The sequence below is a fragment of the Pleurodeles waltl genome, chromosome 5 (assembly GCF_031143425.1).
Source record: "Pleurodeles waltl isolate 20211129_DDA chromosome 5, aPleWal1.hap1.20221129, whole genome shotgun sequence".
NCBI lineage: Eukaryota > Metazoa > Chordata > Amphibia > Caudata > Salamandridae > Pleurodeles > Pleurodeles waltl.
The window spans coordinates 123111821-123129081 of record NC_090444.1 but is presented as its reverse complement, the minus strand read 5'-3'; the positions used below and the strand labels follow the sequence as shown (position 1 = coordinate 123129081).

At 45.8% G+C, this 17261-nt stretch overlaps 1 protein-coding gene across 1 annotated transcript in view; it reads left to right on the top strand.

Moving 5' to 3' along the window:
• Positions 1–17261, top strand: part of INTS9 (integrator complex subunit 9) — a 249465-nt gene that overhangs the window by 218287 nt on the left and 13917 nt on the right. The window contains exon 13 of the mRNA XM_069233783.1: positions 3423–3547. Within this exon, the coding sequence (XP_069089884.1) occupies positions 3423–3547 (125 nt within the window). The remainder of the gene's footprint in view (positions 1–3422; positions 3548–17261) is intronic.

Below are 17261 nucleotides of genomic sequence, written 5' to 3'. Positions count from 1 at the left end.
CTGTGTTAGTGTAGCATGTGATGTAAGGAGCTGCATTAGTGTAGGTTGTGTTGTAAGGAGCTGCACTAGTGCAGCAGGTGATGTAAGGAGCTGCATTAGTGTAGCATGTGATGTAAGGAGCTGCATTAGTGTAGCTTTTGATGTAAGGAGCTGCATTAGTGTAGCATGTGATGTAAGGAGCTGCATCGGTTCAGCATGTGATGTAAGGAGCTGCATCGGTTCAGCATGTGATGTAAGGAGCTGCATCGGTGCAGCATGTGATGTAAGGAGCTGCATCGGTGCAGCATGTGATGTAAGGAGGTGCATCGGTGCAGCATGTGATATAAGGAGCTGCATCGGTGCAGCATGTGATGTAAGGCGCTGCATTTGTACAGCATGTGATGCAAGGAGCTGCATTTGTGCAGCATGTGATGTGGAGCTGCTTCGGTGCAGCATGTGATGTAAGGAGCTGCATTAGTGCAGCATGTAATGTAAGGAGCTGCATCGGTGCAGCATGTGATGTAAGGAGCTGCATTGGTGCAGCATGTGATGTAAGGAGCTGCATTAATGTACCATGTGATGTAAGGAGCTGCATTAGTGCAGCATGTGATGTAAGGAGCTGCATTAGTGCAGCATGTGATGTAAGGAGGTGCATCGGTGCAGCATGTGATATAAGGAGCTGCATCGGTGCAGCATGTGATGTAAGGAGCTGCATCGGTGCAGCATGTGATGTAAGGAGGTGCATTAGTGTAGCATGTATAGGTGTTCAGAAGGAGACTTTGCTGAACAGATTTCTGTTGTCAGCAGGTGAACTGTTGTGAAAAGTCTGACGAGTGACAATATCACTTTATAGATGGCACCACTCTAGCCTTCTTGAAGCATAGCCATGCAGCCATTCACCCTAATCGACAGCTGAGATTTGATTGTCTCTCACCTAATTTGATTACCCTGGGTTGTTCGCCACATGCAAACCTGCATCATCTTAAATACCTTCTGCATCAACAAGGCGATGGCAAACTCGCCAGTACATCTGAAGACAAACTGCCCTTTTCTTTTAGCAAATGCGATCACAGAAGTGAATCTTGAGGGCAAACTGCCCTTTTCTTTTAGTGAATGCAGTCACGGAAGTCCCTCTAGAGGAAATACTGCCCTTTTCTTTTTGTAAATGCAATCACAGAAGTCAGTAAATCACCAGACCTGTGTGGTAAAACTGCTGGAAGTATACAGCCTGGAAACAAGCATCCTTAGTATATGTTCCAAGCCTTTGGAACAACAACCCTCCTCCCATTACACTCCTCACATCCCCCTTGCAATATAGAGAGGCGCTCAAAGTCCATTCCTTAAATGAGCATTTCTTGAAACAATATTGTCCCTTGTCCCTGGCCACTTGCTAACCTGCTAGTGCCAGGCCCTTGAGGCCGTATGTACTCGGGTAACCTCAGATGATGTCATCCAGGTCGCCAGTGTAATATATTTTATTGTTGAAAGCTGAGTGCAGCCAGTACAATTCCTCCATCCGGACTGCATATTGCATACATTTATGACTATTACAAAGCCACTTCCAGAGTAAGAAAGTGGATATCTGAACATGCCAGCTATTCTTGACACCAGTTTGTGTCCTTTTGTTAACACAGAAGCTCTGGCGAGGTTTATAATATGGAGGCGACATCAAACTGGATTTTCATCTCCACCTATAGTTTCATCAACATTGTGTTTTTTAGGAGATGAGTTATGTTAGCAACTTTTGAAGCTGTATTTTTATGTATGTTGCAAAGGCAGTTTTCATCTTCAGAGAAAATACACACTTTGTTCAGTCTGAGTCAAGGTGGGGTCACTGAGAGTAAGGTCGCACATATGATTTCAAGAAGGGAGACAAGGGTGCCCTTTACTGCTGTAGCACTGGGATGGTCTCTTGCAATGTTGGAAGGTCTTGGATGGTGCCCAGTGCAGTGTGTTTGGAGATAATGCTTGAATTCAGGTTGGCATTTCCACTACACCCTGGAAATAACTACTTTACAGGGCAGAAGGTGTATGTGTCTTATGCCTAAGCAAGGCATGTTACATCACTTTGCTACACTAGAGGAAAATTACCTTCAGCTGGATCCGCCTGAATCTCAAGAGCAACATGTCTAGAGTTCTGTAATACAGTATTTTCTTAGAAACATCCAAGACTTCCAAGACCAGCAGAAATGTATAGAGAACAACAATTGTATGTTTAGTCTGTGGCTTTGTCTTCACTTGTATTAACCATGTCAGCATAGAAACATACAATTAGGTGACAAAGGACATCAGGTCCTTCTACCCTGTCCTTCTGTTGCTCTTACCACTCATAATCCTGATGTGATGTCTGGGTTTGCCATTCTGACAGAATGTTCAGGTGACCACAAGCTTTCTGTCGAGCAAACCCTGACTTCAGATATATTGCTGCAGCCTTTCTGCCTCAAGTGCATACACTACCTGAGTAAAAACCTTGCCAATATGTTTATTAATGGAAAGAGCAACACCTTCCCACTTCATGACCATCGTTTATAATGTCTCTGTGCATGGACTTCTCCCCCAGCTCACCAGAGTATCACAACAGTACCTTTTCATACTTTACTGTGCTGTCACTGCATCTGCTTTAGGGCTGACTGCATCCTGCAGGGCCATTCCTTCCACAGATGTAGCCATTGCTGTCAAGAAAAGTAATGCTTATTACGAATTAAGGGCCAGATGTATCAAAGGGTTTTACCCATTCGGTGTCTATGGGAAAATGTGTTCGTACATATGGCCCTAAATGTCTTCATGACGCAGAACTTCACAGAATCTTTTTGTCCTTTCCGTGAGAATTTGTCAAAGTGACCTGGCATACCACTCAGCCTCTTTGTTTACCTTGGATAAACATTTTAATACCATACCTTACCATAATTTTAGTACCACAGCAGAAAGGTTGCTTGATGTTTCTTTTTATCTGTGTATAAGTGAAGAATGCACTAATTAGGAAATTTGCAGAATAACCTATAAAGAGAAAAAAAAGTAATTTAACTTTGTACTGATAATAGTGAAGAAATCTTTGAAACGAATATGAAAACAATGAAAAACAATAACTACTAACTTGATCATGATCTTAACCTCAATCCTTACCTTAACCCGATGAATGAACCGCATGCATTTTAATAATAAAGGATACAATACTTGTTTACAATGTTATCTACTTCTTATTGATTACCCTTTATATTTTTTGTTCTTGCTCTTCTTTATTTTTTTCTCTCTCATTTATTTCATTTTTGGTTCTTCATTTTCACATGATACTGTTTCTTTCTGCCTCACGACCATCTTATGATTGTGCAGAAGGTCAAACTGTATACGTAAGAGGGTCTCCACTTGGTTTCTGATTTCTGTTTACTACCAGGTTTCAACAATATTGAAATAAATCCCCCAGTATCATTATTTTTCCATTACAGAGCCTGACTTCTCCTATTTGGATGCACTTGCTCCATATCAGCCCCTGGCCATGAAATGTGTCTACTGCCCAATTGACACAAGACTCAACTTTATTCAAGTGTCCAAACTTCTGAAGGAAGTGCAGGTAAGAGATTTCTCTCCAATGTCACTTGCAACGTCATTTTGACTTGATTGTGCAGACCATAATGATAACGTTCCTCGCCAATACTGCAAATTATTAGAGCTTGTGCCAGCCTCAGTAGAATAATAACTGAAAATGGCCTGAAGCAGGGTTGTGTGCTGGCCTCAACAATTTCACCTTTTCATTGTTGACTTACCAAATGTCCACCTATTGAGACTCTACAGAATTGGGCTCATTAATGATCAGGATTTTGATCTTTGCCGATGACTTGGTCATTTTGGATGAGATGCCCATTGGTCCAAGGAGACTGATAAGCAACCTCCTGACTACTAATGTCACTAGAACTAAGTTCTTGAGGTTTGATAGAAGGAAAAGTAGATTCAAGTGGCGGATCAGTGCTAGAAGAGGGAAAGCCCTATTGTTATTTTGGCATTAGGATTTCTGGTACATACTCATGGCAGACTCGAATGAGTAGTGTGTCTGATAAGTTGCTGTCAATGTGTAGAGCAATAAGTATGTTTAGCAACAAATGTGAAGGAATATCAGTGGAACCTCTTTCTTACTCAGCAAAACCTCTGTCTTTGATGGTGTGTGCGTGTGTGATGGAACTTTGAGCAGTAATTTTAACACTAAATGATGTAACACTTTGCGATTTTATTATAAATTGGTTGACAGAATAAGGCTTGTTTATATTCTGCACTTAAATAAGCACCCCCACGTTTTTAGCTGCTTTTATATGGAAGAGTCTGAACAATAAAAATCACCGAGTTAGTAGTAATAAAAGTTTCAGCTGAAAAAATCTGTATGAGATGCTAAGTAAAGACATTTGGGAAGACTCTGGTGCCCGTCGGTCGTGAAGACTGATGAAGGCAGCGGTTATCAGTTGTAAAGGGTTGTGGGAATGACTGTCTCCGACGTGAGCCTTTAATTACACAACTGAGACCCGTAGGCCCTGATTACGAGTTGCACAATACTGGGGTGATTTTATTGCACAGTAAAATTGCCTGTGAGTGTACTGTTTCTGTGCAGTGAAATTGTCGCAGTACTGTACAATTACAATTAAACCCCATGGAATAGGGGACCGCCATTTGGGGTGATTTCTCAGGCCACAAAACCACATAGAATTACTGCCAACGTTTACCACCTACTCTGAGCAGATAGTAAACATATGGCGGAGCCGGACCCTGGGGTCGAGGATGATTAAGGGGGGGGGGTGAGGGAGAGGAGAGGGAAGGAGCGGTGTTTGTTTAAGAGAGGGAAGCATTGTATGCCCCCCTCTAATTAAAAAAAACGAAGCATAGAACTTGACTGCTGCTGCAGCTAAACTCTCGTGCGATGTTTCGGCTGGAAAAATTGTCAGGTTCTTCCACGCCTGGTAAATCTGGATGCGGAAAGGCCTAACCAATAGTAATCCTGCATTCATTTTGTTCCACCAGACTTGTAATAAGGCCCTAAGACAAGACACTGAGATGTGTTAGATTAAACAACTTTGTGGTGGAATTCTGAAAATATTAAGCATTACCCTTCTAGTAATTAGTTTTTACCTTTCTTATATTAAATTACAGTTACATTTAAATAGTCAGGCAGCCTGGCGGTGAGTTGAAACACTATCTGCCAAGGTAGCGGCGCTACCCTGCGGAAAATGTTTTATTTCCTGCCAGCCTTTTCCTGGCATGATATCCCGCCAGGAAAAGGCTGGCGGAGGAGGTGCCCCTGGGGGCCCCTGCACTGCCCATGCACTTTGCATGGGCAGTGCAGTGTCCCCGGTGCAGAGCCCCATTGCGCAGGTCACTGCCTGATTTTCGGGCATCCATCTGTGCGACGGGTGCAACTGCACCTGCCGCACAGAGGCATTGACGGAGATGTCCCGGCCAGGCCTTTCTGTGAGCTGTGGGCCTTTCTGTTTCCGCCCGCCTACAGAAATGTTCATAATGTGGCCGGCGGGGTTCCGGGGTCGCTGGTGGTCAGTGTTTTGACCGCCAGCATGAACATGGCAGTTGTTACCGCCGTGTCCATAATGACCACCAAAATATGCTTTAAATCATTGTACATATAATTTCTAACATATATAGAGCTCAGTTGCTCCCTAAATAAACCCCTTATATGAAGGCATTATACATAGTAAACCATGGAGCATTGACTACATATTTGACAGAAAATTTGAAACTTTGCTGAAAATGCTGCATATTGTAGTAGCTTTTTTTGAGTTGGTGCTCTGCTGACATGCCTGTCTAATGACTTGATGCTTTTCTGGCAGTGCTGCACGGACTGGGTGCTGTGCAGAAACGTTGCTCTACGGACTACATTTTCAACTGACATGGCTCTGTACTGACTCTGCTTTTCTTGCTTGGTGGTGTACTGTCCTGTTGCTCTATGGACCAGGCCCTGAAAGGACTGGGTGCAGTAGGGACTAGGTCCTCTCAGGTATGTGGTGCTCTACCCTACATGGTGCCCTACAGACCTGACTTTCTACTTACTTGATGCTCTGCTAACTTGACGCTGACCTGAACTGCCACTCAATTGGTGTGTTACTGTATTGCAGGGATCTCCAACAAGAAGCTCTGGATCTACTGGTAGCCAACCAGCACCCTCAGAGATGAAACCAAGTCTAGTTCCAAACCATTGTCAGAGCCCCATAAAAACACTTAGATGCACACTGTATCGATCTACTGGATCAGCCACCTGACCATCTGTGTAGCTAATTCAGAAGGGGAAACTGGCCCTGTTGTAGGCCCTGCCCTATCAGTCACTTAATATGTGTGAATAAATGGCCATGAAAGAAGAGTGCAAGCTGTAGCCTGAGCAGTAGCCAGTGCTGACCAGCAAAGTGTGGGTCTGCAGAACCTAGAGTGAAAATGTATTAGTTGGGTGTATTATCAGCCCAAGACCTGAGAAGAGCAGAGTATGGGTCCATACCTCAGACTGTTGAGAGCCACATGTACATTTATGTGTGTGTGTGTGTGTGAAATTGTCCCTCTCTCATACACAGTGTCTCTTGATGCAGTACGTGGTGTTGAGGGCCATCAAAAGTATATGCTTCCCCTTCACAAGGAGTTCACCTCTGGCACAACTGTTCATTGCACAGTGATAAGTCCATAATATTTGTCATCCTTGAAGTATTTGGAGCATTTTTGGTTTAGTTGCGGCGTAATGGCAACCATCATTGACATATTAAGACCATTACTGGACTACTTTTATCCATCCCTGGTTTAATGACCATCACTTACATAATAATCTCCAAGGCAGACAAATGGTGGGCATCCTGGCCATTATGGTGTATAACCTAGACACAGTGGTGGACCTGGTATAATGGTGGGCATTATTGGCATAATAAGGGCCTACTCTGTGTTATGGTGAGCATCCATGGTGTATGGTTGTAACACTTGTATGTTTTAAGCAGAATATGTCCATGTGAGGCATTTATATATGTGAATACTAGATGAAAATGATATGATGCTTTTTTTCTGTGTATTTTCTAAAATTAAAAAATGATATTTTGAAGGAAAAAAATAGATTTTGTCACAAGTGTTTTTTCTTCTGCAAATATGGGCTTGTTTGCCCAAAATAGAAGTTGATATTTGATAGAAATATATGTGTATTTTCAGAAACTGATATGCTGATGAAGTCAGAAAGTTTGCAATTACAGACATTTTTAAAGCTGACACTCGGATGATAATTCAAGCTGAGTTGGAGAAAGTTATTGCAATGGTTATGTCCTTTGCGCCAGAGGGCATGTGATGCTTTGCCTGTTGTTTCATTCCATAGATGAAAGCATTTAATGGGAGCAACCTCACTGACCTGGTCAGTGAACTGCTCTGCCACCGCGTAGCTCCACCAGTAAGTGGTAGCCCGTCTGTCTTGAACTCTGACCCCGGTCAGAAGTTCGAGGCCCTCCTCCACCTGCAGGCTCCTGCCTGCATCTCATCTCTGTTGTCTAGTGGGAGAGCACTGCTCTTCTGCTAGGCTGCCCTCTGCCTCTTTTCTTCATCCTCTCCCTTTGTGTTTTTCTTTCAGTGTGCTGTTATTGTGCCTTTCGCTTTCTGCGCTTTCTTCTGTCTTTTTCCTCTTTTTCTTGTTTCCTCTATCATTCCTCTCATTCTCGCTTCTCTTTCTCTCCTCTCTCTCAATCTCCCCACCACTGCTGCCCCCACAGCCCGCCCCTTTTTCATGCTGTTTCCCACTCCAGCCTCCCAGCTGGCCTCTCCTCCCCCCTCCCAAATTAATGGCGGCTGCTGTGCGGCCGTGCCTATGGCAAGCCCGTCTGCGCCCGTCCGCAACCCGACCTCGACCAGTGCCAGGACCCCTGGACCTGCTACCTGCCACCTCCACACACCAGCAGCACTCATCACACTCAACTCAGGTCGCAACAACAACTGTAAGTAGGCATCACCAGCTTACACCCACGGACACTTCAGCTGCCTCCGCTGGGGCCAAATCCACACCTCCACTAAGACCTTGGACCCAGCACAACCTATCCGCAACAACACACCAACACCGAAAACTCTGAGGTGCATTCTCCTCAACATCTGCTCCCTCCATAAACACGCTACTGAAATCTGGGACCTCCTTGACAGCACCACCCCGGATGTCGCTTTCCTCACCGAGACCTGGACCAACACCACCTCAGGCCCGGACATCGCCGTCGCCATTCCCAAAGGATACAAGATCACTCGGAAAGACCGCCCCAGTCGTGCGAGGAGTGGGGGGGGGGGGAATCGCCATCATCCACAGGTCCAACCTCCGTCTGAGCACACACTCCGAAGACTCCAAAAACTCCACAAGCCTGATGGAACACCTTCACGTCAAACTACAGACCAGCCCAATATCCACCCTCAGGGGAACCCTCATCTACCACCCACCAGGACCCCGTGCACCCTTCGCCGACTCCATCACTGTCTGCATCGCCGCACAAGCCAGCGCAGCCACCAACTACACCCTGCTAGGAGACCTCAACTTCCACCTCGACTACCTTCAAGACCCCAACACCGCATCCCTCCTAGACAACCTCCACAACAAAGGGCTTCGACAGATTGTGACGGAACCAACGTACTCAGCAGGACACATCCTCAACCCTATCTTCACAACAGGAACCTCCATCACTTTCGGTCACGCCTCCGAACTCCCATGGACAGACCAACGATGCATCCATTTCACTTTCACCACACCCACCGTCATTAGACCCCAGCACGAACCATCACATAGAAGCTGGACAAAAATCACAGACGACCAGCTCACCGTCGTCCTAGCCAACTCCGCCCCCACCATCGCACACAAAGACGACCCAAACACCGCAGCACGCATCTTTCACAAATAGATCTCCAACTGGGCCAACACCATAACCCCCCTCAAAAAGAACAACAGCGCCCACGGCAAGAAAGGCAGCTGGTTCACCCAGAACTCCGAGAATCCAGATGCACTTGTCGTCGCCTCGAGAAAATCTGGAGAAACACCAAATCCACAGAAGCCCAAAGCAACTTCAGAGCTGCCACCACCGCACACCACCAACTCATCAGGAGCACCAGAAAGAAAGCCATACAAGAGGGAATCTCCTCACACGCACACAACAGCAAGGAACTCTTCAGCATCATCAAGGAGTTCGCCCAACCAAACAGCGAAACAACGGACATCCCACCCTTTCAAGACCTCTGCGACAGACTCAACACCTACTTCCACCACAAAATCAAGACCATCTACAACAGCTTCAGCGAGAACAGCCTACGCGCAGAAACCCTTCCACCAAAACCCAACACCGACAAACCAACAGTCACCAAATAGACCCCCTCACCACTGAAGACACACTGAAAACAATGAAGTCCATACACTCCGGGGCCCCCACGGACCCATCCCGACAGAGCCGCAGACACCATCGCCCCCAAGCTCTGCCTCACCATCAACCGTTCCTTAGCTGCCACCTCCTTCCCTGACGACTGGAAACACGCTGAAATCAACCCCCTCCTCAAAAAATCCTCGCAGACCCCACTAACCTCAAAAACTTCAGGCCCATCTCCCTACTCCCATTATCTGTGAAAGTCATCGAGAAAGCTGTCGACAGCCAACTCGCCTCTTTTATCGAAGACCACAACATCCTCGACATCTCTCAGTCCGGATTCAGGAAAAACCACAGCACCGAAACGGCCCTCCTGGCCGCAACAGACGACATCCGCTCCCTGATGGACAAGGGAGAGACGGCGTCACTCATCCTGCTAGACCTCTCAGCGGCCTTCAACGCAGTCTCCCACCACACCCTGATACGCAGACTTCACAAAGCCGGCATCAGAGACAAGGCCTTCGACTGGATCCAATCTTTCTTCTCTGGCAGAACTCAACGAGTGAAACTCACCCCCTTCCTCGCAAACCCCACACCTACCACCTGCAGAGTTCCCCAGGGTTCCTCCCTCAGCCCCACGCTGTTCAACGTCTACATGGCCCCGCTAGCCGCCATCATCAGAAGCTACAGAATCAACAAAGTCTCCTATGCTGAAGACACCCAGCTCATACTCTCCCTATCTAACGAACCCATCACAGCCAGACACAACTTCTGCAAAGTCATGGAGGCAATCGCCAGCTGGATGAGAAACAGTTGCCGTCAACTAAACGTGAACAAGACAGAAGTACTCAACATGGGCCCTCAACACGATGTGTGGAAAGACTCCTGGTGGCCAGCCACCCTCGGAAACCCACCTACCCCCACAAACCAAGCCCGCAACCTCGGAATTATCCTGGACTCCAAACTCAACATGAATCCCCAAATCCACTCAGTCACTTCTATCTGCTTCCACACCCTACGCCTCCTACGCAAGACTTTCAAAATGGATCCCCCTCGAACACAGAAAGACCGTCACACACACTCTCATCACCAGCAGACTGGACTACGGCAACGCACTTTATGCCGTAATCAACAAGAATCTCATCCGCAAATTACATAACATCCAGAACGCCGCCGCCAGACTAGTCCTCGACATGCGACGTCTCGCAACAACTTTGCACACTACACTGGTTTCCCATAGAGAAAAGAATCACCTAATCACCTTCAAGATCCTCACCCACGCACACAAAGCCCTCCACAACACCGGACCAGCCTACCTGAACAAGTGACTCAACTTCCATGGACCCCACAGGGCCCTACGCTCAGCCCATCTCTCTCTCGCCGAGGTACCCCGCTTCAGGAAAACCAGAACAGGGGGACGCTCCTTTTCCTACCTCGCAGTCACCGCCTGGAACGCCCTTCCACTCCACATCAGAAAAACCACCCCGTCCTCAACTTCACAAAGGAACTGAAGACATGGCTTTTGTAAGAACCACCTCACCGGTAGACGCTACACATCCCCCCTTCCCCTCCCCCCCAGCACCTTGAGACCCTTGCGGTGAGTAGCTGTGCTTTATAAAAAATGATTGATTGATTGATTGATTGATTGATGCTTTGCTTGTTGTTTCATTCCATAGGTGAAAGCATCTAATGTTGATAAGCGTTTTCCCAACATTTCTGCTGGTAACCTCACCTAAAATGTTTGGGTGGTCACTACTGATAATTCGACTATAGCTGTAATAACATATGTGGTCACTATTTTACAGTGATAAAATTTGCAGGTAGCTCAGGTGGACATTCCTTGAACACAAGTCTCTCCAACTTCTGAAAAAAAGTTGGGACCACTGCTCTACAGGCTTGTTTAATTTGAACTTTATGGAGGTGGTACTCTACTATGCACAAATTTACTGATGTGACTGTCGATTAGGAAGCCCTTAGATACTGGGTGGCCACTCCTGTCTTGTACTAATGAGATGCTCTATGAAACACTGCTGCTGTGAATCAGGGTGTTGTACTGATTTGTATTGGCTGTACACAAAATTTAGGACTGTGGCTATATTGATAATGGCAATAAGTATTTTGCTTATTGCCATTATCCTTGATACAGATGAAAGACTGGCTGAAGCACATCCCTGTTGATTTGATTCTCAGTTCTGTGTTGATGTGAGTCGGTATTCCACACGATGCTCCTTTAAAGGCCGGTTTGCACCGTTCTTTGGTCCCATGTTCGAAGCCATTAGGAATCGCCTATTATACCGAAGGCTGAGGAGCTTCTTTCATCAATCAGGCTTCTCAGGCCTCGGCTATAATCAGTCATGCTCTGACATGCAGATATAATGACCTTTACTTACTTGGCCTCCAGGGAGCGGAGGGGGCTGACAGGTATGGCCGAGTAAGATGTATTAAGGTGTGTTGGGGGACTTAGGATGGATCTAAAGCAGAAGATGTGAAAGGGCTCTGATGAATTGACTCTCCACATTCAACGAGTGCGCCTAATGTTATGGATGTGAAATTAATATTTACTGCGCTGCAGAGGGTGTAGCTGTTGAAGCCCTGGGCTTACGTTCATCAGACCTGGCCACAATTGTCTGCATCTCACTAGAGTGCAAGAGGAGCCTGGGGACTAAGGTTTCACTCGTGGAATAGCCGTAATTACGTAATTTAATTATTAATATAAATTGCCTTTTAATTTGATTTTGCATAAAAACACAGCCTGTGGTCATGTTTTATGGATTATACTTCTCGCCGTTGTTATTTTTCTAGTTTTATTTTCTTAGCTGACATCGCCCTGATCTCCCTACTGTTTATTTTTTTTGGCAAGTATTGCAGTGTTTAAAGGCTGTGTGTATCCTGTGCTGGTCTTGCTTTAAACTACCTGTAGGACCAGTCCTAGCCCACTTTCCATTGTGAAGTATAAACTTAACTATGTAAATATGCGTGAGGATCACAGTCGCCAATTATTTACCCTAGTCAGACAATGCTTCAGTCTGCTGGGCTGGCGGAGGACCCACCCCTGCCAGACCAGAGCCAACCTGTCCTCTGCATCCTATGAGCCCCACCTTTGTGGTTGTGATTACTTTGCCAAAAGTGTTACCTCTGATACCACAGGAGCATTTTCAGCAAAATTGCTAATGCCGCCCGCCATTTCATGGTGCCTCAGTCAGTATTTTTTTCTCTTTTACAAAAACCTACTCCAAAATCGGTGTTTGTTCCTGAATAACAAAGATAAATGCCCCTTATCCACTTGGAGGTTTCTGCCAGCATGCAAGAGACGGTTCTGATATGTGCATGTTTGCAACCACCGTGCCTTGCAGGGCAGTAGCGAGCATGAAAAATCAGTTTTGTAAGGTCATCCCCACAGGCTGTCCGGCGGGGGATGGGCCGCCAGCGTAGGGTTTCCGCCGGAGGGTCCATTGTCAAAAATCAAGTGAATCCCCCAACCCTAATTGAGATGGGGCAACTGCAGGATTGGCAGACAGGCCATCCACTGATATGTTGTTTTGGTAGACGCACCATTACCGCAAATTCTGTTTGATGCCCCAAGTAATCTCCTTCTGTGTGACTCAGCCAAAGCTAATCAGAATAAAATGCATCCTTGATATCAAAGAGCTCAAAAATGGTTCATATGCTGTACGGTGCAGATGACAGGACTAAATACTCAATGATGTGTGAAGGATGGTTTTGTGTCCCTCTTTGATGTGACTCATGTTGTTCACACTCCAACAACAACTAGGGATTTGAGGGACATAATAATGTCGTTCCACGCCTAGAATAAAACAATGATGTGTTGCCTCTGTTACAGTACCATGAAAATGTCAAGTTCTGCACCACTAACCAGTTACAAAAATGAGAGAGAACATCCCTGTCAGTTGCTTAAAGTACCTTCTTGAAATAACGACTCAAAAGTTCTAACATTGGATACATCTATGAACTTTTTTTGAGCTAAAATTGTTTGCCTCTGATTGCGTCCAGGAACTTGGCTCTTACACCCTGGCTTGCCACAGATTGTCTGTTCGAGTCTCGACACTGTGGAGAGTGAAATTTGTTGTGGGTATCACAGGCTAGGTGTATGGGGGTACTAGCATCTAATGGGCGTATCTGTGCTCTGTCCCTTTCTTATGTCTATCCTGCATCTAAGACAATAAAGTCCCTCTTTTCTTCAAGAAGTTGAGGTCTCTGTTACTGCCTTGCTAGTGTGGACTTCCAAGTTTATCCGCCATGTACATATGTGTTCACACGTGTTGATAACAGCGACTGGAGATCTGAATGCTGTTATGTGAGGAAAAAACAGCTACCTGGGTAGAGAAGACTGTCTTCTAAGAGGGAACCCTGAGAAGTACTGTGGCTTGCCGTAACACAGAAATTAATCGGAGTGGAAAGGATTGTGACGAAAGAGGAGCACCAGCTAACTTATCTCAGGTTTCTGTAATGAAAGTGAGGACTTTGTGTGGTCTTTCACTGTGGTCTCCTGAGGGACTTCCACTTTTAGAGATGCTGGGTTACAGGACGGTTGCTTGTTCATTTTCTGAGAAGTGCATGGAGTTTGCCTTTAAGAACCGTTTTAGCATGTTAAGGACATCTACACATTTGAACTGGGCCATGTTTTGTGTTTGTACGATTAGCCTATGTGTGGTACCTGAAATTACATTTGTGTGCGCGGGTTGGCTGTGGTGTGCCTCACACAAAGAGGTCATCCTGGAGTAGCTGGGATTTGAAGATGCCTTGCTTGACTGTCTATATGGTGTTCTGAGTGGTGATTGACACCCAAGACTATGCTCAGGCATTTCAGAACTGGTTTTTCACCCATACCAAGCCGTGTTTCTGTGCCACTTAGAGGGTGAGAGTTTGGAAAGCGAGAGAGGAGTTGTAGGTTCCTACGTCCAGTGCCCCGCTGTCATCCTTCCTGATGAGGCTGTTCCCTGAAATCTTGCTAGAAGGAAGTATCTGATCGATTAAAAATTGCTTGTTTCTGATTTTCAGGTGCCTGACTGTTGAGAGTGCTCTAGTGTGTTGTTTGTTTGGAATCCAGTATGAAAAGAGCAAAGCACTGCTTCTTTAGAGGATGGAGGATAATAAGCGGAGAGAATTTTTGTGTGTTTTTACCACCATTTTGGGTGTGGAAATGTGTAGCTTTTTGTGTTCCCTGCTGCTCAGACAATGGAGCAGTGATAAGTGAGGTGGCTCTGCTCCTTACCAGGTGACTGTGTCACTAATTGCTTTCATCTACTTGCTGTGATAAATTTGTGTATTGTTATGTAGGAGTAACACAAAGTTTTATTAAGTGGAGTGTTTGATGCTGAAAGTGTTGTTGAAATAGTTTTTGCCTCTCCCTAAAGAGGACACTACTGATTTATGATGTTGAAATTAGTGAAGCCCTGCTGAGATGGGTGATAAGTTCATTACTGGTGTTCAAACGAAGTTGTCAGTCTGAAATAAGCAATGTGGTTGTTTCTGCGTTTGGGAATGAGGACATCTGCAGGAAGACTGCTTGCCTGTTGGTCTGCCCTACACAGTGTAGTAGCTTCCCAGTGTGGTACATGAAGGTGAGTGCGTGTAGGGTGTTTGATGAATCATCTGCCATGGGTGAGTGATGTTTCCCATGTGACGAATGAGGGCGAGTATGACCACAACTCTGCCAAATATATATTGTTGTGCAGCTTCTTGTAGTTTTGTTGTATGGAAGAGAGGAGTTGCGACATGTGGTCCCTTGGGGAGTGGTGTGTTATAGTGTATTACCATGCCTGAGAACGAATGAGGATGCTGTGCATTGTAGAGTATGAGAAGATTCTGCACCAGTGGGTGGTTGCTGAGGCTTCTAGAGCATGATGGGTATGAGCTTATCTTGAACTCATGTGTATCCTGCAACTAGGAGAGTGAAAAGGACAAAGGCCTTATTTATTATAAAGTTATTATTTTTACCCTGGTCTGCCTCTGTGCCACACATTTGTCTTATCCCAGGAAGGAGCAATATTACACAAAATATTTTCCTTGCATCTAATTTCTGATATCGAACTCCCGCAGAGAGGATTTATTTTATTTTATGTATTTATTTATTTGTGCTGTTACCAAAGGCATGATGGTGCGGGTGAACCTAAGAATATATAAACACAACAGAAAATTCTAAAGATAGTTGGGGTAAAAAAGCCGCAAAAAACACAATGACAGCAGAGCAAACTACAGCAGACACAAGGGCAGCAGAATAAATAGAATTTCCGGTCCTTTCCTGAAACAGTTATTAATGCATATAAGGTGAAGGTCCGGAGGGAATCTGTTTCAGAGACGAGGGCACAGCGCCTCAAAAGCCCTACCCCACTTGTGGACTACCTGAAGCGTGGAACCAGACGAAGGGCCTGTGAGCACGATGGCAGAAGTCTTGAAGAAGCAGGAGTATCATCTCTTCGATTAGGAAGGTGAGGCCACTGTAAGAGTAATACTGATGAATGAATCACAGACTCTTGAAGTGGATCTGTCCAATGACTTAGAGCCAGTGGAGGGATTACCAGCCCATATGCTTAAACGTCTGCAGTCCCAACACCAGCCGCACCTCCATATTTTCAATCCACCACTGTCTTCCCAGTGCTGCCTCCAGCAAGATGAGTACATGACATCCCCATTGTCAGTCCATTGCAGAAAGCAGGCTGTTATCACCTCCACTCTGACAGGACTGGGGTAAAGGAGCAAGACTTTTCTGAGAATCCGCAGTCACCCGTAACTTGATGACCACACTTTCTGAATTTGTGGGGTAGAATGTAAGTTCAGAATTAAATGTGATAACGTGGTTCCTCACCTGTTCCGCTGGCACGGAGTATGTTCTCAGCGTAGGGGCCATGGCTCAGGCCCTCAGGGAGGAGTCACTCTCTTTCTGTGAAGATGTCCTTTTTTGTCTCCAATCACCTTCAAACACCTGGCAGCCATTCAGTAATGAATAGCCGTCAGACAGGCTCCCATATGACTGATGGAATTGTCCTGGTCCTGACACAGGCTAGGTAATAACTAGGTGTTATTGGCCTTTAATAAGGCTTTAAAACTGAAGGAGCAGAACAGGTGCCCCAGTGGTACCACATGCAAATTAAAAAGGACAGGTGGTATAGTGGAGTCCTGTGGCACCCCACAAGTTACTGTCTGTATCGCAGAGTCCGAAGGGTCTAAAAGGACCACCTGGGTCCGGCCACTCAGAAAGGAGTGGCACCTATGGGCAGCAGGGCCAACAAAGTCTGCTGCAGAGAGATGGCGAGCAAGAAAATTCTTATTGAACGTATTAGTTGGGTCCAAGAGATTTAATAGGCAGAGTGTCATCTGACAATCCTCGTTTTGGTTACAAGGAGTTTCGCCCATTGAGGTGAAAGAACACAATCTCTGTATTGTAACTTGGGCATAAGCTTGCCCAAGAGGGCACATCCCTCTAGGTTCTTTGTCAGCCAAGCAGCCACATGCTTCTCCATGACCTTAGTTAGTAGCTGTCCGAAGAGTAATGGGTTGGCAATTATGCTGTTGGTTTCCAGTTATATCTGATAGGCTTTTATTGACTGTTTTGTCCACCACGGAACAATAAGTAAACAATACTTGATTGAAGTTGAAGTGAGGTGAAAACGTTTGCGTAACTTGCTGTAGGAACAGGCTGTCAATACCTACACAAGTACTTCTTTTCTGAGTGAGGCACATATGAAGTCATTTACTGAACAGGAGCACAGTTTCACAAGGGACTGCTGAAAGGTCTTTCTCTCAAGCAGTCGCGTCTTGCTGCGCTCACACGGGGCGGGGGCAGTGCGCAGGAGTGAAGGGGGTTACATTTAATTAAAAAAGAAAAAGAAACGTACCTGCATGCCTCTCCTCCGTCTCCTCTGCTGCAGGCAGGCACAGGCTCCCAGCCTGCCCTGCAGCCAATCCTGACGCTGCTCTGAGCAGCGCCAG